At 35.6% G+C, this 27,307-nt stretch overlaps 1 protein-coding gene across 3 annotated transcripts in view; it reads right to left on the bottom strand.

The window, feature by feature from the left end:
• Positions 1-1,721: 1,721 nt before the first annotated feature.
• Positions 1,722-27,307, bottom strand: part of LOC149808399 (signal-induced proliferation-associated 1-like protein 2) — a 210,271-nt gene continuing 184,685 nt past the window's right edge. For 2 of the 3 annotated variants that reach the window (XM_089976661.1, XM_089976678.1), the window contains 8 exons: positions 26,490-26,856; positions 24,996-25,143; positions 24,280-24,454; positions 18,857-19,035; positions 18,017-18,174; positions 15,038-15,170; positions 12,435-12,543; positions 1,722-9,688 (listed from right to left, as the gene is read on the bottom strand). In XM_089976661.1, the coding sequence (XP_089832787.1) occupies positions 9,545-9,688; positions 12,435-12,543; positions 15,038-15,170; positions 18,017-18,174; positions 18,857-19,035; positions 24,280-24,454; positions 24,996-25,143; positions 26,490-26,856 (1,413 nt within the window). In that variant the 3' untranslated portion in view covers positions 1,722-9,544. The remainder of the gene's footprint in view (positions 9,689-12,434; positions 12,544-15,037; positions 15,171-18,016; positions 18,175-18,856; positions 19,036-24,279; positions 24,455-24,995; positions 25,144-26,489; positions 26,857-27,307) is intronic. The other variant, XM_089976669.1, reaches the window with a different exon arrangement.

Here is a 27,307-nt window from a genome sequence, read left to right as displayed (position 1 = left end):
AGATGATAATTACTGAACTCATTGATGACGTAAGAATCGGACGCAAAGTACAAAGAATTAACATGCGGTGTGCTTGCTGTGATCTTTGACAAGGAGCTTCTGACAAAGCTAACAATAGCAAGCAGTTTACAGGACAAGTGAATTTAAAGAGAAGTTAGGGCTGTGTACTGTTAAAAAACAATTCAGTTGTGTATTATAACTGTACATAGGCATGCTTTTAAATGTTTTTGGAAATGATTTTATCAATAATCTGGTGTCCACATGGAATTTGTCCTCACTGCAGTAAGTGTTCCTGATTTTTATATAAAATCACTCATTTTTATCCCCTAGTCCCTAATTTCTCTCGTTGGCAATGGGCATCTATGTATGCATGGATCTAAGTCATCTCTGTATGCATGGATCATCAAACACCATAGAACCATTATTGCACTGAGGTACTACTACTACATACATCAGTATCATCACAGATCTTGATGATGCAAGTCCGCATTGCAAGTTTGATCAATATCAGACCAGAAATATGACTTTCAGACAGGTAACACGCTGTCATTTGAATGCTAAATCACATTATTAGCGTGTGTAGATCTCACTGATTAGCAAACTCATTCAAGATCTAAATAATATAAATAAATTTAAAAAATCTGATAAAATTCAAATCAGAAATATGGCATCTAGAGTGGAAACATAGCCAATTATATACAACATGACTAATATGCCTGGATTCTGCTCATTATCATGCTCATTTATGAACTTCACAATATGTGCACACAACCCAAGTTTGATCAGAATTAAACCAGAAATATGGCCTCAATAGTGATAACAAGATTAACCAATCAAGTGCAAGATCACCTTGTTAATATGCATGAATTTTACTCATTAAGGAACTTGTTTAAGATCTGATGAACCCATGTGTCCTATGCATGTTTTTTGTAACCAATGTGTCCTATGCATGTTTTGTGTAACCAATGTGTCCTATGCATGTTTTGTGTAACCTGTGTCCTATGCATGTTTTGTGAAACCCGTGTCCTATGCATGTTTTGTGTAACCCATGTGTCCTATGCATGTTTTGTGTAACCCGTGTGTCCTATGCATGTTTTGTGTAACCAATGTGTCCTATGCATGTTTTGTGTAACCCATGTGTCCTATGCATGTTTTGTGTAACCCGTGTCCTATGCATGTTTTGTGTAACCCATGTGTCCTATGCATGTTTTGTGAAACCCATGTCCTATGCATGTTTTATGTAACCCATATATCCTATGCATGTTTTATGTAACCCACATGTCCTATGCATGTTTTATGTAATCCATGTGTCCTATGCATATTTTGTGTAACCCATGTGTCCTGTGCATGTTTTATGTAACTCGTGTCATAAGCATGATCTATGTAACCCATGTGTCCTTCCTATGCATGTTTTATGTAACCCATGTCTCCTTCCTATGCATGTTTTATGTAATCCATGTGTCCTTTCTATGCATGTTTTATGTAACCCATGTGTCCTTCCTATGCATAGTTTTATATAACCCATGTGTCCTTCCCATGCATGTTTTGTGTAACCCAGGTGTCATATGCATGTTTTATGTAACCCATGTGTCCTATGCATGTTTTGTATGTGGGTAATACTAGTTTTCCCTCTCAGTATCATGGCTTATCACTATCTGCACCAGTACAACACCTTTTTTAAGTGATTAAGACTATATTGTAAACACAACACAAAAACATCAGATATATGATTTTTTTATTATTTGTTTTGTTCTGATGATAATGAATATCCAAATGAAGACAAGAGGTCATGTAGGTTCTGCTGCTGTGTTTCTACTAATTATATCCTGACAGTGCAGCAGATGGATTTACATAACTTAATGGAACCTAATGGTCAGGAGAAAAGAACATGACTGACTATCACACTTACAAATAATGGACTTGTGCCTGAAGGAAATCATGTGACAACCAGCAGCGTGACTAAAATTAGCCATGGCTTACAAAAATAGTAAATATGGATCTGTTTTGGTCAAGAGTAGATACAGAAGACTGAAGTCTGTTGCAAATTAGTTTTGTAGCCTAGTCCATGCTACTGGCAATGGGATAAAAGTCACAAAGGCATGTATACAAGACATTCTACAAAACTATGAAACAAAATAACAATATTAAATAGGTTTGAAAGTTCTTAATAGCACACAATTTCAAAATTATGTACATTTTAATGTGACTAAGACAATAGGTCATTAAACTGTATGGCGGAATGAAATGAGTTATGAATTTTCTCAAATAAAAACTCTGAACTATTTACCATATATGCAAATTGATCCTCTTGCATACTTATACAACTTCATTATTGTTAAAATATAAAAATCTACTTATTAACATTTTAACAGAGAATTATCAACATTTTATCTAGTATGGAATATTACTCCTACTGACTTCATGTCTAATTAGATCAAAAAATGATAATAAAAAAATATTTCATTATTTAGAAAACTAAAATCTGAGTACCTATAATTCTATAAATTTCAATAACACTACACAGAGTCATAATTGAAATTAGTACTATTTAAAGTGTGGTTAAAGTTAAATCTACCCTATTCTGTTTAGTTTGGTGCATTACAGCACAGCAAAACAAGTAGGGCATTTAGTGCCGAGGCAACAGGAGTAAAGGGCCTTGACACACCATGGTTGTATTATTTGCACATTTCATCTACTTTGCCATCTCCTTTCCAAGAAAAAGGGCATAGAAAATGGAGGCATACCAATAAATTTTCCTTACATGCAACACATTCTAGGATAATCTACTAAAGACAGCTGTAGATACGAATATGAAAGATGGAACAATATCAAGAAATATTCATGACTTCTTTTTCCATAAGAATATTTATCATGTAAGTATTTAGGACTGTATTCCTATCTTATTTAATTTAATATCTTACATATGAATAATATTTAGATGCAGTGAAACATTAGATTTGAGTTATCACTTAAATACATTGGTTTTTATCAATATGCTATTGTGACATTTACATAGTGGGAAGGTCTCAATGATTAAATCATTAATGACGAAATGAATGCTATAATTGTCATTAAATAATAATAAATATTGCCTTACAAATAAATGTCTTTGTCTGAAGAAACAAAGTAAGAGGAAATATGCAATTTAATAATAGTGACATTACTATATTTTCCATATAAGTTTTTCCTTCTTACTCAATACAATTATAGTAAAATGAAACAAAAATCTACAAACAGCTCTTCAAAGCCACAAAAAAATGTAGTTGATAAAAGGCACAAGTATTTGAGTAAAATGAAATAAGTTATGAAAAGTTATGTACAGGTACATGCTTCTTAAGTCTGTTAAATAAAAATGTTAAATCTCACAACAATAGTTCAAGGATAAAGGACCGATGCTTAACTGAGTGAAAAGAATTTACGGCAATTCAATACATGATGATTTCTACCTTTTTACTGGCAACTGTTGAAATAATATCTGATATTCTTCAATGATTATCAAAAATTTCAAAATCGGTTGCTGTGGTGCATATATTGGATGTCAGATTGGTACCATTTTCATTTTCAACAATGTAGACATCATTAGAACTCTTACTGAAAACAACAGGTCATAATGATCAACAATGGGGATGGGGTAGTGACAGTAAGATTTTAAAGCCAGTCATTGTGGCAGCCATATTAGATGTCTGACTAGCACCATATGTATTTTGGATCAACAAGGTATTTTAAGTCTATTGGTTTAAATAAACGCTGATATCATCCATTTGGGAGTAGTGCTAATAATATCATAAGATTTTCAAGATGATTTCTATGTTGTAGCCATATTGGATGTCAGATCAGCACCATCTTCAATTAAGACCAACTGGATATCATAACAAGTTTTCTGGTTAAAACCCCATTCAATATGACAGATCAGTACCATTTTCATTTTAGACAAATTCTTTCAGTGAAAACTGACAGGACCATGAATTCATTCATAGTGATACAAATTTGATATAGGCATCCATTTGGGATAACAAGCTGATTGCTATGCTGCAGCCATTTTGAATGTCTTTTAGTGAAAATCCCATGTTGATATGACCCTTCAAGAAGGAATAGCATTAACAAAATATTTAAATCTTTTAGTGAAAATCCCATGTTGATATGACCCTTCAAGAAGGAATAGCATTAACAAAATATTTAAATTTTTTAGTGAAAATCCCATGTTGATATGACCCTTCAAGAAGGAAAAGCATTAACAAAATATTCAAATCTTTAAGTGAAAATCCCATGTTGATATGACCCTTCAAGAAGGAAAAGCATTAACAAAATATTCAAATCTTTTAGTGAAAATCCCATGTTGATATGACCCTTCAAGAAGGAATAGCATTAACAAAGTATTTAAATTTTTTAGTGAAAATCCCATGTTGATATGACCCTTCAAGAAGGAATAGCATTAACAAAATATTTAAATTTTTTTTAGTGAAAATCCCATGTTGATATGACCCTTCAGGAAGGAATAGCATTAACAAAATATTCAAATCTTTTAGTGAAAATCCCATGTTGATATGACCCTTCAAGAAGGAATAGCATTAACAAAATATTTAAATCTTTTAGTGAAAATCCCATGTTGATATGACCCTTCAAGAAGGAACAGAATTAACAAAATATTTAAATTTTTTAGTGAAAATCCCATGTTGATATGACCCTTCAAGAAGGAATAGCATTAACAAAATATTTAAATCTTTTAGTGAAAATCCCATGTTGATATGACCCTTCAAGAAGGAATAGCATTAACAAAATGTTCAAATCTTTTAGTGAAAATCCCATGTTGATATACCCTGCAAGAAGAAATAGCAGTAACAAAATATTTAAATCTTTTAGTGAAAATTCCATATTGATACGACCCTTCAAGAAGGAGTAGCAGTAACAAAATGTTCAAGATGGCTGCCATGATGGACATCAGACTGGCATTGTATTTTTTAGGACCAGCTATACATCATAAATCTTTAAGTGAAAACTATTTCTTAATGATCATCATCTATTCAAGAGGAATAGTGACAATACTTTCATGATGGCTACCACAGCAAATTTGGGCAGATTGGCACCATTTTCCTCTGGGCCCAACTAGAAATGATAAAAAGTTTTTTTCCGAACACCCAAGCTGATATGACTATCCATATAGGAATATCATGGTGGCCATACTGAACATCAAACTGGCACTTTGTTCATTTAGGACCAACTAGTCAGAAGTACTTTTTTAAGTGAGAACCATTGAGGAATAGCAATAGCTAGATGTTTCAGATGGCCACAGTAGTTGATATATTGGAAGTCCAAGCAGCACCATTATCATTTGTCAAACTGGACCATGAGATTAATGTGTGTGCATAGTTTCAAAGCAATGCTGTGCGTGGACTAAAAATAACTGGACATAGACACCAAACCCATAAGTTCCAACGGTTATATGTACGATGAACAACAGACCAAACCAATAAGCTCTAATTGCCTATGATCAGTAGAATTAAAAATTAAATTGTTCATAAATTTCTAAATCTGTGGCCTAATCAAAATTATTATACGAGTGAATGTTATACATGCATTTATGTATTTTTGTGGGTGTCAGTTTTCATGGTTCAAAAATTACATTTTTATTTGTATTTAATAAATTCACAAACAGGAAAGGGGATCCCATTATTGGGGTGGTCTGTAGAATTCATGAAATCCACAAAAATGGGGACACCATTCAAATTATTGAGTTCATATTACTATTAATAGGTGCTTTTTGACAGTATTTTTTGCTGTACAAAGGTTCTTTGTTACAAGAAGACTTAAAAACTATCCTGAAGAATCAAACCAAGCTTGTTTTGACCACCTCATTATTAGTTTTTCAAGTAATGATAAAAACCATTAAAAAATGAAACATCTATTTCTGAACACATTAAAAATGGACCAAAATTAACCATCACAGAGTATATAAATAATTTCCTGCCTGGAGTGAATTCCTAGAGGAATAACGGCTTCATCTATTTAGCAAATGACAACTCTCTGTAAGGAAAACAAATTCACTGCAAAAATAAATCTCAGATATTTTTCCAAATTCTGCTTAAACTAAATCTAAAAGGGCTTATTAAAATTTTACAAACATGAACAGTAATCATCGGTACAAACACAGAAAAACATTAGCTTACAAAGATTAGACACATTCAGTTCAGGTACTCAATTCATCATGAAAAAATATTTCAAGCCAAGGCATATAAAAGCCACCAGCTTCTTCATACTTCCACACCACAAGCTTACATCACAATAACTATGGTATAACATCTTTTAAAATCCATCTACAACAACAGAGTTTTTACATTTCTATGATATAACTTGGATTTACAAGAAAACCAGATATATTAATGTCGAGATAAATGCTGATCAATAAATTATGCATTTAAAACACAAGGCATATCCTCACTACAGCTACAATTCACAGAATCTTCAACTATGTGTTAAATGGATCCATTTAAAGGATCTCAGTGATTATCTTGACAGTGTTGACAGGATTTTAACTCTCTTAGTTGTAAAGAATTATATATAATTTAAAGGATCTCAGCTGAGACATTCAAAATAAAATTAACGCTTACGTAACAGGACTATCATAAATGCACAATTATCTTGACAGTGTTGACAGGATTTTAACTCTCTTAGTTGTGAAGAATTATATATAATCTTGGTACAAATAAGACCAATATATTTTTCATGGATTCTTATCATCAAATCCACATAGCTGAAATATTCCATTGAAACAGACTCAACCAATTTAGTATGATCTTGAACCATGAAGGAAGGCAATGAAATTTTTGTAGATAGTCTACAAAACAGGACTGATCAAACTGATGCGAAAAGAATTGTAAACAATTTTTTCGTTCAGTAAATATTTTTTCAAAGTTGGTACAGTTAATGCCATCATATTCAAGTTGATTCAATAAATGATATTATATCCATGCTGGTACAGTAGATGATATATATCCAAGTTTGTACAGTCAGTGATAGTTGCTAGTCAATGATAGTGTATTGAATTTTCTACAGTCAATGATATATCCAAGTTGGTGCAGTCAATGATAATATTTCCCATGGTGGTAAAGTCAGTGATAATATTTCCCATGGTGGTAACATGGTGGTAAAGTCAATGATAATATTTCCCATGTTGGTAAAGTCAATGATAATATTTCCCACAGCAGTAAAGTCAATGATAATATTTCCCATGGTGGTAAATTCAATGATAATATTTCCCACGGTGATAAAGTCAATGATAATATTTCCCACAGCAGTAAAGTCAATGATAATATTTCCCATGGTGGTAAAGTCAATGATAATATTTCCCATGTTGGTAAAGTCAATGATAATATTTCCCATGGTGGTAAAGTCAATGATAATATTTCCCATGGTGGTAAACTAAATGATAATATTTCCCACAGTGGTAAAGTCAGTGATAATATTTCCCACAGCAGTAAAGTCAATGATAATATTTCCCATGGTGGTAAAATCAATGATAATATTTCCCATGGTGGTAAAGTCAATGATAATATTTCCCATGGTGGTAAACTAAATGATAATATTTCCCACAGTGGTAAAGTCAGTGATAATATTTCCCATAGTGGTGCAGTCAATGATAATATTTCCCATGGTGGTAAATTCAATGATAATATTTCCCACGGTGGTAAAGTCAATGATAATATTTCCCATGGTGGTAAATTCAATAATATTTCCCACGGTGGTAAAGTCAATGATAATATTTCCCATAGTGGTGCAGTCAATGATAATATTTCCCATGGTGGTAAAGTCAATGATAATATTTCCCATGGTGGTAAAGTCAATGATAATATTTCCCACAGCAGTAAAGTCAATGATAATATTTCCCATGTTGGTAAAGTCAATGATAATATTTCCCATGGTGGTAAAGTCAATGATAATATTTCCCATGGTGGTAAACTAAATGATAATATTTCCCACAGTGGTAAAGTCAGTGATAATATTTCCCACAGCAGTAAAGTCAATGATAATATTTCCCATGGTGGTAAAGTCAATGATAATATTTCCCATGGTGGTAAAGTCAATGATAATATTTCCCATGGTGGTAAACTAAATGATAATATTTCCCACAGTGGTAAAGTCAGTGATAATATTTCCCACAGCAGTAAAGTCAATGATAATATTTCCCATAGTGGTGCAGTCAATGATAATATTTCCCATGGTGGTAAATTCAATGATAATATTTCCCACGGTGGTAAAGTCAATGATAATATTTCCCACAGTGGTAAAGTCAATGATAATATTTCCCATGGTGGTAAAGTCAATGATAATATTTCCCATGGTGGTAAAGTCAATTATACTCTACAAAAGTGACAGAACACCTGAAAATCTGCAATTTGAGGTAAACAAGCATGATAAAGGTAAATTTCTAAGAGAAAATGTGTTTTTTATGTTGTTTTAACTCATTACTGACTGCATTATGAGGAGGAAATGGGAGCTAGGTGCCTTTCCCAATGACACACTGAGGCAGCCAACCTAGGCTAGCATGGGTGGGTATCAAACCACAACCCTTGGATTACGAGTCTGATGCTTTACCAAATGAGCTACCACAGGTCCCTACCAAGAGTAAGCGCTCTGTCTGCAACTCATGAAGCTTTATCTTCTTTCATCAATCTGCTATGTTAGCATTTTTATTTAAAAAAAAGATGTGGCTAACTTTGTAACTTACATGAACACTAATGATGATGCTATTCAGTTTAGATGTTGTTTTCATGTCTCAATTGTCTCTGTTTTATATGTTGCTATGTAATATACTATATTTATTCTCCAACAGTATAAAAAATATGTGTCTGTATGAGGCTGGTATCTTGTGCTAAGTATCTTGGATCACTAAAAAAAACTCACTGTCGCGTGCACCACCTTGATACCCATCATTATTGGGCACCGTGCAACTGTCCTGTGGTATTATCTTTATCTATAAGCAGCTCATAGGTCCCCAGCTTGATGTCACACATCTGAGACTTAGCACTATTGTGTTATCTACATGCACTCATAGCTATGTCAATGTACACTAGTTTTCCAACATGGTCAAATCATTTCCTCTTTAAATAAAAAATGGACTGCATTTGGGACTATACTGTAATAATGTAAGGGTACAGTCAGTTATCTATAAATACCCCAATTTTCTGTTATGGTGCAGTTGTAATATCAATATATGATCCATTAACTTTTTTGCTTCTCACTGATGTATAATGGGATCAATTTCTTCACTAATTACCCGTATGCACTAAATTCTGAGGTTTGCTTTAAGGTCTTTTGTCCTGCAAGTTATGGCAAATAGGCATTGTCTGGTGCCCCTTTGCCTGTAGTATTGTACTTTCCTAACAACATCAATGCAGAGAGCAGTGTAAAATAAGTGCCACAGCTGCTGGTGTGTAAGGAGCACCTGTTTTGGTTCTGAATAAGGACACTATGCCTGAGCTGGTTCTGATGGACTCTCCATGCCTAGCCCTGGCATTGAATTAGCCTAGACTGTTCTTGTTTGTAGCAGTCACTGCCGGTCTATCGTACTGAAGAACCATTCTGTAAAGCGGCGGAGCTGAGCAGCAGCTGTCTGGGACTCCTCCTGAAGTCGTACATTTTCTGCTCGCAGATGCTGGACTTCTGCCTCTAGCTGGACATTCTCCTGTCTTTCCTGTAACAAAGAAAACTTGTTACTTACTGGCAAAAAGGATTATGCATAAACGTCTATGTTGAGTACTTGGAAACCTTGTGTATGAGATCAAGATCTGACTCTTTAACTTGACAAAATAAGTTCAAACATCATAATTCTAATTTAACAGTTATACATCAGACTGATTTAAAATTTATTCCACATCCGAAGTGTGAAAAGGATGGGACCTAAATATCTAAATCTCAAACTCATAGGAGTAAATGTCAAGCTCAAACTCATAGGAGTAAATGTCAACCCAAATTTAATGGCCTATATGTCCAATCCAAACTCATGGACCTAAATGTCAAGTCCAAACACATGGACCTAAATGTCATGTCTAAACACATGGACCTAAATGTCAAGTCTAAACACATGGACCTAAATGTCAAGTCTAAACACATGGACCTAAAACCCAAACCGATGGACCTAAATGTCAAGCCCATCTAATATACCTAAATGTGAAACCCAAATTCACTGACCTAAATGTCTACGTGTGTTTGTGATTTGGATTTTTAACATATCTTTAACAATTTTTCAGTCATATCACTACGATGTCTGCAGTGTGGCAGTTTAAAGTGATGTCTAGCACTATGGGCAGAATGCCACAGACATGTAGCATGATATCCCACTCAGTCACATTATTCTGACACCAGGCCGACCAGTCCTAACACTAACCTCTTAATGCTGAGCGCCAAGCGTGGCAGCTATTAGTGCCATTTTTTATAGGTCTTTGGTATGACTCTGCAGGGCATCCAACCCATGACTTCCCGCATCCGAGGCAGATGCTCTAACCATCAGGCCACCGGAGCAGTCAAACTAAATGCCAAAACAAAACTCAGGGTCAAAATGTTCAAATGTCAAACCCAAACTCATGGACATAAATGTCAACGCCAACCTTATAAGAATAAATGTGAAGACCAAACTCAAGGGAACATAAGTCAAGCCCAAACTCATGGGCCTTAATGTCAAACCAAAACTCAGGGGATCAGCCCAAACTCATGGGCCTAAATGTCTAAATGTCAAAACCCCAAACTCACGGGCCTAAATGTCAAACCCAAACAAAGGGTTCAGCCCGAATTCATGGACCTAAATGTCTAAATGTCAAAACCCCAAAATCAAGCCTAAACTCATGGGTCTAACTGTCTCAATGTCAAACCCCAGCTCATGGGTCTCTGTGATGTGTGTGAGTGATCTGAATTTCTAACATGGCTTTTAAAAAAATTCAGTCATATTGCTATGATGTCTGCAGTGTGGCAGTTTCTAGTGATGTCTAGCACAGGGGCATCATGCCACAGACATGTAGCATGATGTCCCACCCAGTCACAGTATCTGACACCAGGCTGACCTGTCCTAACTCTAAACCTCTTAATGCTGAGTGCCTAGTGAAGCAGCTATTAGTACCATTTTTATTAGTCTTTGGTATGACTAGGCAAGGATTCAAACCCACAATATCCCGCATTTGAAGTGAATGCTCTAACCACTATGCCACCAAAGTGGCACACATGGGTCTGAATGTCAAACCCAAAATCATGGGTCTAAACGTCTGAACGTCAAAAACCCAAACTCATGGACCTAAATTGCAAGCCCGAATTCAAAGTCCTAAATGGAAAGCCCAAACTCATGGACCTAAAAGTAAAGCCAATACTCATGGACCTAAATGCCCAAACGTCAAAACCCCAATCTCATGGGGCTAAAAGTGAAGCCCAAAATCATGGGCCTAAAGTCAAACACTAAATTATAGGTTCAAATGTCAAGCTCAAACTTATGGGTCTATAAGTCAACATGTCCAAAACCCACACTGATAGGCATAACTAGTGAGCCTAAATGTCAATCCCTAACTCATGGACCTAAATGTCAAACCCAAACTCATGGGCATAAATACAACTGATGGGGCTAACACCTCTGCTAACAGAAAAGTGACACAGGTATCTCACTTTTGTATTGATGCTGTGTAGACAATCATATGTCTAAAACCTGCTTTGCTCTCTATTAACACATTAACCCCTAGCAATGACTTAACGGAGCAGGAGGTAGTAGCCTACTGCCGAGATCTGTAGGATCATGGTCATCATGATACACTAAAGTGGGTGGTATAATAGAAAGGTAGACAGATGTAGCTCTACAATGATACCAAATAATCTGGAATATCTGGTTACACTACAAGATACAGATAAAAAAAACCTCAATTTTTGGACCCGACTTTTTAAACCCAAAATTTGACCGTGGTCGGAATCCGATTTTGTGTCCGGATTTTAGCCTTTTTTGGTCCTAGATCTAAGGCAAACTGGTATGAACTGCAAACAGACAGATTAGCCTATGCAAAAAGTAGGATAAGATGGGCATTTGGAATAAAGAGTGATCTCCATACAAAAATAATGGCTCCATTAAACAAACAAAAAAAACAAAAACAAAAAAAAAAACTCCAACTTTTACCCTTCTGCTCATGCACGAGTCAAATAGCCAATGAAAAACGATGTTTCTAAGACAACTAGGCAGTATGTTATTGAAAGATGACCGGGGATTTGGTGTTTTCGAGTCTATTCAGAAATAGCTTTCAAAATGTGTTTCCTACTCGATTTTCAGGCGAAAATGACAAAAAGCTCCAGGGGTTAATGTGTTAAGGAAACATGTTGAAACAAACATGTTCATACAATCTTCAAAAGGAAATCCAGGTAAACTTTTCTACAAGTGTGTCAAATTTTCACTAGTATGAAGGGACAAAAGAAACCTTCTCTAGTTCCGCCTGAAGATTTTGGACTTTGCTCTCCAGTTCCTGAATTCTCTGCTGAGGGTTGCTGACCACTGACCGCCACACCAGCTGACTATTGCTGCTGCTGCTGCAAAATACACTGACTTGCTTGAACCTTGAATATTTACATATTTTGAATACATAAGCACTAAGTATAACCTTAAATCATTACATCTTTGGAATACATCAGCACTAAATATATCTTAAACAGCAGAGAAATAACCTTTAAATTATCAAAGTATTTACAACTGTATTTATAATGTAGATAGTGAAATATAATCTTCATATAATAGTCTAAATAAAATAAAAAACATAACTTCCCAATAATAACTACAAAAATGTGTTTGTCCAACAAATCAAGGAACACAGCTCTGCTAATGACAATGCAGACTGGATACTGAAAAATCAAAGTACGCCAATGTGTCACTGACATAAAGTTGCATACCAGGGAGTAAATGCACAGAAGGAACATTGGCAAGAATGATAATATGAGACCATTACTCCACTAAATGATTAAGCATGCTGGATATGTGCTTAAAAACACATAACCCACTAAATGATGATTCAGCATGCTGGATACGTACCTAAAAACACTGATAATCCACTAAAAGATATTGATGCATGCTGGATACATATCTAAAAACACTGATAATCCATTAAAAGATATTGATGCATGCTGGATACGTACCTAAAAACACTGATAATCCACTAAAAGATGATGCTGCATGCTGGATATGTACCTAAAAACACTGATAACCCACTACACTATTATTCTGCATGCTGGATATATATCTAAAAAACTTACAATTGAATATCAGTCAAGGTCTCATTAACATCAAACTTTAGACTAAATTTGTTTAAAATCTAAGGGATTGCTTTATGTGGAGAAGTGGGTGGGTCTGATAATCAGGGGCCATAACTCCTCCAATGCTGTCAAAACCCGAACTTCATTATTAAGCTGCATACCAAAGTTGGTTGAAATCTAGATACATATGTATACCAGATTTCTTTAGTGCAGGTGAAACAGTCTAAGATATTGGAGGTGTAATGAAGAACTGGAATTAGTGAGTTACTCATCCTGAGAGGAATTACTAAGTTACTCGTACCAAAATGTATTCACAATACATGACTGTGTGTGTAGTGAATGAATAGGTAATAATACCAAGGTCACTAAAGCATCAAAAACTGGGTCATAATGACATAGCTTTGGTATGGCCAAGTTCCTTATTTCAAGAAGAATTCACATACTAATTTTCTGAAGTGTAGATGAAAATAGGTTCAAGATATTGGGGGCATAAAGAAGGAAAAGCAGATATTATCAAGGTCACTAAAGCAAGATAACTGGGTCAAACTGACGGTACTTTTTAAGTTTAGCTACCATTGTCCAATGAAAATGGTGTTTATCAGATGTCCTCTCTCTCTCTCTCTCTCTCTCTCTCTCTATATATATATATATATATATATTATCACTATTGAATGAATCTTCGTATCTACATTGGTTTTTTTACCAAACAACTTCTTATGGTCATCACTCAAAGATGTATACATTGCCAGATCACTTGGCTCCTGCAATTTGACTGTCCATATATTCTGCAGGTGGTGACCATAACATTTACAAATTTTCAAGGAAATCTCTGAAAAACTGCAGGACTAGTTGTGCCTCTGCAACTGTGTCAAGACAAAAGCACAATAACTTAAAAACTGCAGGAAGCAAAGTAATTTAAGAATATGTGCACCTCTGAGTGATATAAACTGTGGGACTACTGCTAATAACAATGTCATAAACTGATTCAGCTACAAGACCAAAATTCACATGATCACACTGTATGCACACTGGGAACCTTTCATGACATTCCATCAAAAACTGGGACTAGTTGTGCCAACAGAATTGTGTCTTGCTGATGGAGAAAAATGGTAACAAGTTAAACAAAATTGCAGGAGCAAAGTGATTTATTAATTTGTGCATCTTCAGGTGATGACCATAATATGTATGAGTTTTCATGGCAATCCATAAACAACTGCTGGACAATGCTAATGAGATTGTCTACTTTAAGATGAAAAGGGCAATAACTCTAACAAAAATTGCAACAGCAATGTTCATTGCTGATTTGCGCATCTTCAAGTGATGACCATAATATTCACAAAGTTTCATGGAAATGCCTCAAACACTGGGGAAAACAGTTGTGCTAATGAGACTGTGATGGATGGAAGCATGGACTGACATATACAAGGACTAAGATATACCCCACCACCCATATCAAGTATAAAAATACAAATTATCACAATTTAAGTGACATAAGAATCAAATCTCAAATATGCAAACTGGGTTTCTGTCATCCACATGCAAAGTCACTTGTCCTCACTTCGTAAAAGCTGTTGCTGAAAAGACTGACAATAAACTCAAATGACGCTTCTAGCTAAACAATGAACATGATAGCATTTGAATGAATGTAATGTAATGATTTACTGAATGGAAGCATGGAAGGTAATATGTTCCAATTGAAAATATGAGTAATCTATTACACCTTTATGACAAGCTATGCAGCAGCTGGGGCAGATTATCAGCTTTGTGTTAAACTTACCTTGTTGTGTTTACAAGCCTGTCTCTGGAATTCTGTTTGTACAATGTCTCAGCATGGGTGTCCTTGTTACTCTGGGAGGTAGAGGAAGAGGAAAACGAGGGAGCTTGTTCTTTATGACTAGATGTTTCTGCACCTGAGAAAAAATGTAATCTGACATTAAGTCTATCATTTAAAATAATCAGTTCCATATTTCCCCCCAAAAGAAAATTGTACTACAATGTCCCATTTCAAAGTTTCATCTTACATGTCTAAAACATTAAAAGTTCAAATTCATGGCTTTGGAGAATGTAAGATGATGTAATACATTAATCTGATCTACCCGAGAAATGTTAATAAATGCTATGAAAAGAATAAAATTCAGGTTAAAACAAAATTCTAGTTTACCACAAATGAATTAGTTCTCATCCTTTATTAGTAATTACTTGCCCTCACACTCAATGTAAATACAGAGTGTGTGTGTGTGTGTGTATATATATATAGAGAGAGAGAGGATATCTACCTTTTAGCAGTAGACAGTAGATATAAGGATTTAAGTGGAAGCACTGCATTGTAACAAGTGGCAAAGTCACGAGTGACAATAAAAATGTTTCCACTTCTTGAGTGAAATATTTCCTTATAGAGGCCATCCATTTAGTATGTACACAAAAATCTGACAAAGCTTGACCCCTTCCCCTATACGCATGCATACTTTTTTACACACCCCACCTGCGAATGTACGCTTGGTCCCCCCCCCCAAATTCTATAAAACGTCCTATATTTAATCCACACAGAAAAGATTAAGTTTTAATAATATAACGTGTTTAATAGTAGAGATAGTCTACCAATGTTGAATGTTGGGCTGCATCAAAGAAATAAGCTGCATAACTTTAAACAGTTTGTCAAGTGTCTGCTAAAATTCCAACCCTGACTGAACCCAGTTGAACAGGTTATGTATTTGACAAATTATTATTTAGGTTCCCCTCCCCCCATTTCCTATGCATACATAATTTATCAATCAACACACCTCATATGCAAGCATATGCATTTGGGTTAACCCCTCCCCCTCCATGCATACATACTAAATAAACAGCCCCATATATTCTAAAAATATGTAAATTTCTTTTTGCATATTTTCAATGCCCAAAACCTTACTATGTATGGATTTGTTTTTCCATTCCATGCTGACGTAAATAACTGCTACACTGATAAAAAGATGTCCTGAAATTTTACAATAATTTCAGGGCAGAGACTTATTAAAAATTTTATTGTACATATAATGCTTCAAACTGTATCATGTCAAATTAATGAATGTTTACTTGCGAAAATGAAGAGATTTTTATTTTTGTGAACACATTTCTTGTGCAAACTGATGCATTGAATATTGGAGTAGGGTGCTATAACAACATGACATAACACTCCAACCGATTAATGGCATGACATCATTAAGCAACACATTTTAATATGTGAGTTTCCTTGTAAGGATTTTGGTTGCTATTTGTTTTAATTTTGCAATCAGGTGTGAATTGTGTGTGTTAGCAAGCTTGCAGTCTATTTCAGCAACAGACACTGCAACTAAATTTGAATTGTCAATTAAAATACACTAATCAATGCCTGATTTTTTCATTGTTTTCAGGCATGAATGTGAATGTGACGATAGATAAAATCGGTACTTAAACTATTTGTATAAATAGTTTTTCTTAGAAATGTGTACCATTTGTTGTGAGTGTAACAGGTATATGATACTATATGAGGGACACAAATTATCAAATAGCAACAGGTCATGTAAGTTTAGTCAATGACAATTTTAATAATTCATGTGGAAAACTATTAAAAACATTAGTACTTGAATCCTACTCTTTGTTCTTTGGGGTCATTTTCATTGAATACATAAATGTATACTAGAGAGTAACAGAATTTACATATTTTAAGATTTATTCTTCCTTATGAAGAGAGAGAGAGAGAGTGAGTTGGAAAAAAGGAAAAAAAATTAAATAGGTTTAAATATGGATATACAGGTCTGAGGAACACATCTAAATAACCTAAAATACCTAAATAACATAAACTGTAAATAAAAAAAAGAAAGTAGTTCCAAAAGTGATATCAGTGGTATCACCACTGTGGCAATATCATTTTTCTTCCACTGATATATTTCAAAATCTCATCATAAAATATATAATAAAACATAACATACACACATTCAACTTTCAAAAATAGTACATAAGGGCATATAAAATAAAATATACATTATGTAATTATTTGTCTCTTCTAAAGTCAACAGGTATATTATTGATACTAAGGGTAACTGTGAAAACCAGACATACTATAATAACATGAGAGGTGATTCTCAAGTGTAAACTATGACTTTCACATCACAGAATTAGGATCATGTCCATCAGAAGGGAACAAGACATATCATTTAAAATCACTGAAAATATCTATTTTCAGGTTAATGTTCTTAAAGATGAAAATTTTAGATCAGTCTGAAATTACTACAGTTCCATAACTTTATTTTATAGCAGCTGGAAATTTACTGTTTATAAACACACCAAAAATGTGCATACAGTCTTCACTAATAAAAAAAAAGTATAAACTTATTATCCAGATTTCAGAGTACATGTATTTTGTTTAAAATAAAACACAACCTATAACACCCAATTTTATTATTTGTACAGGATTAATGTAGGCATCTTTACAAAGCCATAAATAAAAACCAGAAATGTGCAAGATGACTCCATGTGTCCATGCCCTTTTCAGTCATTCCTTCTCCACTTTTAAAACCAATTGTCTCTAGTCTTGTCTGTAAGTTGCGTATTCGATTCTTACACCATCTTTTATCTTCAACAGCCAAAACACCAGTCAATATCTTGACCATAAACAAGATTAAATATGCATGAACATGCCAAAATATAAAGTCCCATTTTTCCTTTATACAGTTTGAGGGGACTCCTATTATAGTTTCCATAAGGGGATTGGAAATTGGTTTTAATGCTGTGTTCTCACCTTCTATGGCTTTAGTAGCCACATCTACCAGACTGGCCCACTCAAGGGAGGCAGCTGACTTGGGCAGAGGTACAGATACATGGGTGGGACTTTTGCGGCCACTCTGGCCTCTCCAGGGAATAGGCCCCGTTATGTCCGTCACAGCCCTTGGAGACAGTCTGAGGAGAATGAAGTGAATAGATTTCCAACAGGAAAACTAAAAATAAATTTCATTTTTGACTCATCACTTTCAACATTTCTTTTGGTTTCTTGCTCTGTGTGTCTCTCTATTTCATCTTTCAAGATAGCATATTCATAAATCTATTAGGAATTTATTTTTAAAGCATGCTACTGTAATGTCTCATGACAAAATTAAAGACTCTTCCATTTCATTTGACACTCAGAAATTCCTTTTAATTTCAATACCTCATAAATATTTTCATACTTATAAATACTTTCATACTCATAATAAAATCACTGTATTCCTTTTATTTATGGCTGAAGAAAATGGATTCACTTATTAAAGCAAATTTTCTTCAAAGTACTTGGAATTGAAGAATTACAATTTCATATACAAACAGTAAACTAGATGCAAATTATCTGATCCTACTGGGAAACAATCTTTCTTTAAAACATACTAGTTATCTCAACAGCCAGAGATGAAATCATACTTAGTCCTATGATCTTGTTAAAACTCTGTGCAGAAAATATTAAATATAAGATAATCTCAAAACTCAAAATTTAACCTTAATTTGAGCAAAGTTAAAAAAAAGACCACGATTTGCTGAACTCAATCACAGTTCAATTATTGACAATTTGACATGCCCTGAGGGTCACCAAAGTCATGTGACCATCCCTAACCTCTGTTCCTTGTGTGTCTGTTCCCGAGCAGCAGGAGAAAGCCTGCTGGGAGTAGTGGAGAACAAGACATCCTTCAAATTAGTATCCAGGTCAGATCCCAGGACCCCCTTTTGGCTGTGTAGACTCTCATCCGACATTGTCCGCTTGAGTCTATAGGGCAGTCTACATGTTGAGGAATTCTGAAAAGAGTTTTGAGACCATTTTGTGAACTGATTATCTACATCCAACAGGAAACAAAGTTTGTCAGATCAATGTCTTATCAGTAACTGAAAAATTATAACAGAATAAGTTGTGAGACACCTTTTACATGTATGTATGACTGAAAAGGCAGGAAAATCGTAGTTCTATGAAAATCACTGTATATGCTTTCTTACAAGTCATGTCCAACTACAAACAATACAGACTAACAAACTGCATAGACCCATTTCTGCTGGTACATAATATGGTGGCAGATCTGGGTCTGTGCAGCAGGACTAGAATTTTACTTAAAAGAGAGTATATATTGTGCATACTTAAAGTGAGTATGTAAAGTACATGTACATATTTAAGGTAAGTATATATGGTGCATACTTAAAGTAAACATATACGGTACATACTTAAAGTGAGTATATATGGTACATACTTAAAGTGAGTATATATGGTACATACTTAAAGTAAGCATATACAGTACATACTTAAAGTGAGTATATATGGTACATACTTAAAGTGAGTATATATGGTACATACTTAACGTGAGCATATATGGTACATACATCTGTATATTAAACATTCCTAGTTCATAGTTTAGGTCTGTAACTTTCTCGTACATATTCAGAACAACCTTAAGTGACTGTTTAGGTCTGTAACTGTCTTGTACATATTATGATCTTCAAGTGACTGTTTAGGTCTGTAACTGTCTTGTACAAATTAAGAGCTTCAAGTGACTGTTTAGGTCTGTAACTGTCTTGTACCTATTCAGATCTTCAAGTGACTGTTTAGGTCTGTAACTGTCTTGTACATATTCAGAACAACCTTAAACTGTTTAGCTCCATAACTGTCTTGCACCTATTCAGAGCTTCAAGTGACTGTTTAGGTCTGACACTGTCTTGTACTTATTCAGAACAACCTTAAACTGTTTAGGTCTGTAACTTTCTCGTACATATTCAGGGCAGCCTTAATTGTTTACGTCTCTAACTGTCTTGTACATATTCATAATAACCTTAAACTGCTTAGGTCTAACTTTCTCGTACATATTCAGGACAACTGTAAGTGACTGTTTAGGTCTGTAACTGTCTTGTACATATTCTGAACAACCATAAGTGACTGTTTAGGTCTGTAACTATCTTATATTTGATAAACAGAGCAACATAAACAGAGTCAGTGCGAATGATGACTTGTTCATAGGCCACATGAAAACCCTTGGCAGGCCGCATGAAAGCCCTTGGCGGGTGGCCTGCGGGCCATAGTTTGCCTACCCCACACCTTAAGTGACTGTTTAGGTCTGTAACTTTCTCGTACATATTCAGAACAACAGTAAGTGACTGTTTAGGTCTTTAACTGTCTTGTATATAATCAGAACAACCCTAAGCAGAGGTAGGCAAACTTTCCAGTGCAAGTGCCACATACACAAATTTACACCTTGTCATGGGCCGCATAGTTCATTAAGTAAAATAATTAATATTTGAAAAAGGCAAAAACAAAAGGTTTTTCTAAATAACATCATAATTAATTTTCAGCTGTTAATATGTTGTTAATATTTGAAAACTTAAACGTCAAAAGAAGCACATTTATTTGATAAACAGAGCAACATAAACAGAGTCAGTGCGAATGATGACTTGTTCCTAGGCCACATGAAAACCCTTGGCAAGCCGCTTGAAAGCCCTTGGCGGGCGGCCTGCAGGCCATAGTTTGCCTACCCCATACCTCAAGTGACTGTTTAGATCCGTAACTTTCTTGTATATAATCAGATCAAACTTAAGTGACTGTTTAGGACTGTAACTTTCTTGTATATAATCAGAACAACCTTAAGTGACTGTTTAGGTCTATAACTTTCTTGTACATATTCAGAGTTTCAAGTGTCAGTGTAGGTCTGTAAGTGTCTTGTACATATTCAGATCTTCAAGTGACTGTTTAGGTCTGTAACTTTCTTGCACATAACTAGAACCTTAAGTGACTGTTTAGGTCTGTAACTGTCTTGTACATATTCAGAGTTTCAAGTGTCAGTTTAGGTCTGTATGTGTCTTGTACATATTCAGATCTTCAAGTGACTGTTTAGGTCTGTAACTTTCTTGCACATAACTAGAACCTTAAGTGACTGTTTAGGTCTGTAACTGTCTTGCACATATTAAGAGTTTCAAGTGACTGTTTAGGTCTGTAACTGTATTGTACATATTCAGCGCCTTAAGTGACTGTTTAGGTCTGTAACTGTCTTGTACCTATTCAAATCTTCAAGTGACTGTTTATGTCTGTAACTGTATTGTACCTATTCAAATCTTCAAGTGACTGTTTAGGTCTGTAACTGTATTGTACCTATTCAAATCTTCAAGTGACTGTTTAGGTCTGTAACTTTCTTGCACATATTTAGAACCTTAAGTGACTGTTTAGGTCTGTAACTGTCTTGCACATATTAAGAGTTTCAAGTGACTGTTTGGGTCTGTAACTGTATTGTACATATTCAGAGCCTTAAGTGACTGTTTAGGTCTGTAACTGTCTTGTACATATTAAGAGCTTCAAGTGACTGTTTAGGTCTGTAACTGTATTGTACATATTCAGAGCCTTAAGTGACTGTTTAGGTCTGTAACTGTCTTGTACATATTAAGAGCTTCAAGTGACTGTTTAGGTCTGTAACTGTATTGTACATATTCAGAGCCTTAAGTGACTGTTTAGGTCTGTAACTGTCTTGTACCTATTCAAATCTTCAAGTGACTGTTTATGTCTGTAACTGTATTGTACCTATTCAAATCTTCAAGTGACTGTTTAGGTCTGTAACTGTATTGTACCTATTCAAATCTTCAAGTGACTGTTTATGTCTGTAACTTTCTTGCACATATTTAGAACCTTAAGTGACTGTTTAGGTCTGTAACTGTCTTGTACATATTCAGAACCTTAAGTGACTGTTTAGGTCTGTAACATTCTTGCACATATTCAGAACCTTAAATGACTGTTTAGGTCTGTAAGTGTCTTGTACATATGAGCTTCAAGTGACTGTTTAGGTCTGTAACTGTTTTGTACATATGAGCTTCAAGTGACTGTTTAGGTCTGTAACTGTTTTGTACATATTTAGAGCCTTAAGTAAGTGGCATGTGAGCCTTCCCGACTTCAGAGATATGCTAAGATGGACGATGAAAATCTGGTCCTAGAGGAACCAGAGCCAATTCTGTGTAGTTCCAACCTTGCGAGGAGAAGCTGTAGAGGGAGCATATGGAGATGTCCTAAGGGAACCATGTCAGCAGCAGTGTTCAAGGTTCCCAACAGGAATAAGTAATGGAAAGCAGACAGTTTATGTTTTCGCTTGTAGTACCTCTAGAAGTACCAGGATTTGATCAATGTGATCCTGTGGAACCTCAACTAAGTTCTGGTTCATGGTAAGTTCATTCAAACATAAACCAATCCTGTGATGTACTGTGCTCTGACTTTTGGAGGTTAGGTAAAAGTGTCCAACTACATAACAGTAGACCACCAATGGAACCGATCCTGATGGAAAGACTAAGCCTGAACACTGCGAACTACCTGAGAATTGGAGTTCCTGGTAATTGCAGGTAAGACACTACTACTCCCAATACTCAGGATGCATACTCGGGGAGCTGAAGCAATTCCAAATGGTAGAACCTGAAATTGGAAAACTTCCTGGTCCAAGCAAATCCAGGGGTATTTTTAAAGTGTAGGAAATATTTAGATCAGCAAGGCCTTGAAGGTGTCATTGTAGCTCTTTTTTGACCACCATGAGATGTCTTGCCTTGCTGTAGCTCTCCACAGAAGACCTTCTTAGGTAGGTGTTCTATCAGCAGGCAGACAACACGGCCAGCCCATCGAAGTTATGCCTTACTCAGCATGGTGTGGATACTTGTCATGCCAGCCTGAGTGAGCACCTCTGTGTTTGGTACCTTGTCCTGCCATCTGATTTTCAGTAGTTTTCTCAGGGAATTCATATGGAAGTGGTTCAGTTTTTTAACATGGTGGCTATACACAGTCTAGGTCTCGCAAGCATAGAGGAGGGTGGGGAGAACAACCGCTGCATAGACTTTGAGTTTGGTGGCAAGCTAGATGCCTCTCCTATACCAGACATTTGAGTGGAGTCGGCCAAATGCTATGCTAGCTTTGGCAATCCTGGTGTCGACCTCAACGTCTATGTGGACTGCTTGTGAGAGGCTGCTGCCAAGGTATGTAAGCCTGTCTATATTTTTGAGCTTTTGGCTATTGACAGTGATGGACAGTTCCAGATAATCTTCTCTAGGAGCTGGCTGATGCAGAACCTCCGTCTTGCTGGTAGAGATGGTATGTCCTACGTTTGTGCATGCTGTGGAAGAAAAGTCCATGCTCTGTTGCCTGCCTCTGTGCTGGAGTTGAGGGCACAGTCATCTGCAAACAGGAGGTCGCGAATGTTCTCAACTTGGACTATGGTTTTGGCTTGAAGCCTCCTGAGGTTGAACAACTTCCCATCCCGACGGTATTGGAGACCTACTTCCACATCAATGTCCTTGAAAGCATCCATCAACATTGCAGAGAACATGAGGCTGAAGAGAGTGGGGGATAAGACACATCCTTGTTTCACACCATTTGCAACAGCAAAGGGTTCTGAAAATTTACCCTGGTCCTGGACTCTGGCAAGCATGCCATCATGAAAATGATGAATGATATTAGAACCAATGCAAACTAACACTGTATCAAGTGATATTAGGACTGATGCAAACTAACATGTACCAAGTGACTGATATTAGGACCAATGCAAACTAACACTGTATCAAGTGATTGATATTTGGACCAACACAAACTAACACTGTATCAAGTGATTGATAATAGGACCAATGCAAACTAACACTGTATCAAGTGTCTGATATTAAGACCAATGCAAACTAACACTGTATCATGTGATATTAGGTCTGATGAAAACTAAGACTGATGTTAACTAACATTGCTCCTTCCATTTAAAAGGAAAGCTGAAAATTAATTTTTACCAACCTCATGTCTATTCTTGCAAAATTAAACACCAGGTGCAATTATAATGAGAACATCTGCAGAATACCTGCAAACAATGAACTGATGCAAAAGGTTTGAAATGAACTTTATTTCAGCATTAGCCAAATTTTAATAGTTAATACTGAATACTAAAAAACTAATTGATAAGCATTTCATTGTTGTCAGTAGCAAAATGTTAGGTTTCTAGTTTCCATTTCTAGTCCTGTGACACTGGTTTTTGGTCTGCACTGAAGGCATTATCTACTTACAATCATCCCAGCAAAATCACTTTCTGCAAGGTCAGGGTTGATCAGCCTTATCAGGTCAGCCTCCAGGTTATTGCTGGAAGTTTTCAAGTTCCTGGTGGCTTTTATAATATTACTGGTGACCCCTGGTCGCAGACGTGTGCTCAGAGACTCTTCTGATGACATCTCGGATAAATTCCTAGGGTAAATAAACATCACACATCAGTATATCCATTGTACTGCTTCTAAACAACAAGATGCTATTTTGATTCACTATATAAAACAATATCATACTTCCCATTAAAGCCATATAGTTAGCAGCAAATTAACAAAGTGAAGAGCAACAATTGTAAACTTATCAGTGTGCCATCAATTTCCAATTTCCAAGGACAATAACAACTAAATCTCAAGTAAGGATTCCTTTTTATACCAGTCTTTCAAGAATTTGCCTTAAACATAAAACAATCTAAAATCTGAGAAAATGTGAATGAAATTTAACTGTTGGATGAAAACTGTAATAAAAAATTTTTATGCATGTGACTCATAAGTATTTTATGGAGGGACAAAAATTAAAATTGAAAACAGCATATACAGTGAATTCAGTATTTTATAGTACTTTAAGTCCCCAGAGATAATAAGATTCTGTCCATGCTTATGATCTAGGAACTTAGTAAGCATAACGACATGTCTGCCTACCTGTAACGACATGTCTGCCTACCTGTAACGACATGTCTGCCTACCTGTTGGATGACCTAGGACTGCTGTTCTCACTGCTGAGAGGAGACACGTCAAGGTGAGGTTTACGACTATGACTCCCACCTCCTGAACTCCTTCCCTGCTGCTGCCGGCTGCTATGTTCAGGTCGCTTTTTCACCTGTGCACCCTCATCTGATAAACATGGATAACTTGATATTGTATTGAACAGTGAAAGTTATCATTTTAAATGGGGGTGGGGTATCAAGCAGGAAAAAAGCATTTTAAAGAAAACATTATTATGCATTCTCCATGGGCAGTTGTGCTGAAGGCTCATCTCTGGCAGGGTTCTAATACATTCAAATGTAGTTTCACAGTATGTACAATAAAATACCTGAACCACATTAAACAGGCATTAGCAGAGGCTGGATGCAATAAACTACAGCAACTAAACAGTTCTATTCTGGACTAAAATGACTGTTTTACAACTGTGCTGAAATGAAGGCAGTGCTGTACAAGATTTAATATCATTAGGTAAGGTATTCCATTTTAAAACACCATTGTATATAAAACTGCATTTAAACATTTCTGTCTTGCATTTTCGGATACTAAGCTGATTTTTAGTACAAAAAAGTAGACATGTAGGAAAAACTAAGACCATAGGAAAAAGTTGACAATGCAGGAAAACTAAGACCACTGAAAAAAGTAGACAATGCAGGAAAACTAAGACCACTGGAAAAAGTAGACAATGCAGGAAAACTAAGACCACTGGAAAAAGTAGACACTGCAGGAAAACTAAGACCACTGGAAAAAGTAAACAATGTAGGAAAACTAAGACCACTGGAAAAAGTAGACAATGCAGGAAAACTAAGACCACTGGAAAAAGTAGACACTGCAGGAAAACTAAGACCACTGGAAAAAGTAGATAATGTAGGAAAAACTAAGACTACTGGAAAAAGTAGATAATGTAGGAAAAACTAAGACTACTGGAAAAAGTAGACACTGCAGGAAAACTAAGACCACTGGAAAAAGTAGACAATGCAGGAAAACTAAGACCACTGGAAAAAGTAGACAATGCAGGAAAACTAAGACCACTGGAAAAAGTAGACACTGCAGGAAAACTAAGACCACTGGAAAAAGTAGATAATGTAGGAAAAACTAAGACCATTGGAAAAAGTAGACAATGTAGGAAAACTAAGACCAATGGAAAAAGTGGACAATGTAGGAAAACTAAGACCACTTGAAAAAGTGGACAATGCAGGAAAACTAAGACCACTGGAAAAAGTAGACAATGCAGGAAAACTAAGACCACTGGAAAAAGTAGACAACGCAGGAAAACTAAGACCACTGGAAAGAATAACTGGCACAAAAATGATGTGAAAATTAACAAAATGGACCCATACAAAAATGGTCACTTTTATTTATGAGCAGGTTTTCTATGTATGAAAATGTCTGCTAAAACTGTGAATTCAGAAAAGGTAATTGTAAGCACTTTCCTGAAAGACTGTATGAATTGTACTCAGCAATAGAGTATTGCTTACCTCGGCTAAGCAGACTGCCAAGTGACCCTGAGTGTTCTATAAGGCTTGTTTGAGTATGGGTTGCTGTTTGGGATCCACCACTTGAGAAGGATGTGTCACTGACATTAGAGCTGGAATTAGCTGAGTTCCCGCCACTGCGTCCAGATTCGTGTCCCTGACTCAGTAAATACTTGGTATTCTGGGACTGCTTCAGTAACTCCTGTGTAAAGTTGCCATGGTGAATGGATGTATGGTACTCATTGGCTGGAGCAGATGTTTTACGAGTTGTCTGAGGAGTGGAGCTGTACAAACTCTCAATGCTGGTAAGGAAGTTTGGTTGTGATCCTGAGTCGCTGCTGGAATTAGTTTCTGCCCATCTCTGTCCTCCCTGGAAATGAAGAAAAGACTGTGCAATGATAGACCATCCTATATAATCTTCACACTATATTCTGGTGACCTTCTTGAAAACAGAATAAATGGAAAATGGACATGTTTCACCAGAATAAATATCAAGCAAATTAATGGATACAGACAAGTGATTAACTTCTGGTGATGCTCTTTTCATAAAGGACATATAGCATATACTTTTTGCTAAAGAATATATGGCATGTATATTTTTTTTGCACTGTTTGTTTAAAATTTTACAGAATAATTTTTCTCAAGAAAACACATCTGAGCACTATATAATGTTAATGATAAGTATAATGTTAATCATAAGAAGTGTGATAAATGATACAATCCAGTTTTTTTAATTGAAAGAAAAATATTTTGTAATTCACAAAGTATCACATAAAGAAGACTAGAGCTGTCAGTAAGTTCACAAGATATCCTACTTTGTG

This window comes from Sinohyriopsis cumingii, chromosome 1 (assembly GCF_028554795.1).
Source record: "Sinohyriopsis cumingii isolate HCF-2022 chromosome 1, ASM2855479v2, whole genome shotgun sequence".
Taxonomy (NCBI): domain Eukaryota; kingdom Metazoa; phylum Mollusca; class Bivalvia; order Unionida; family Unionidae; genus Sinohyriopsis; species Sinohyriopsis cumingii.
This window is presented reverse-complemented; position numbering and strand designations above follow the sequence as displayed.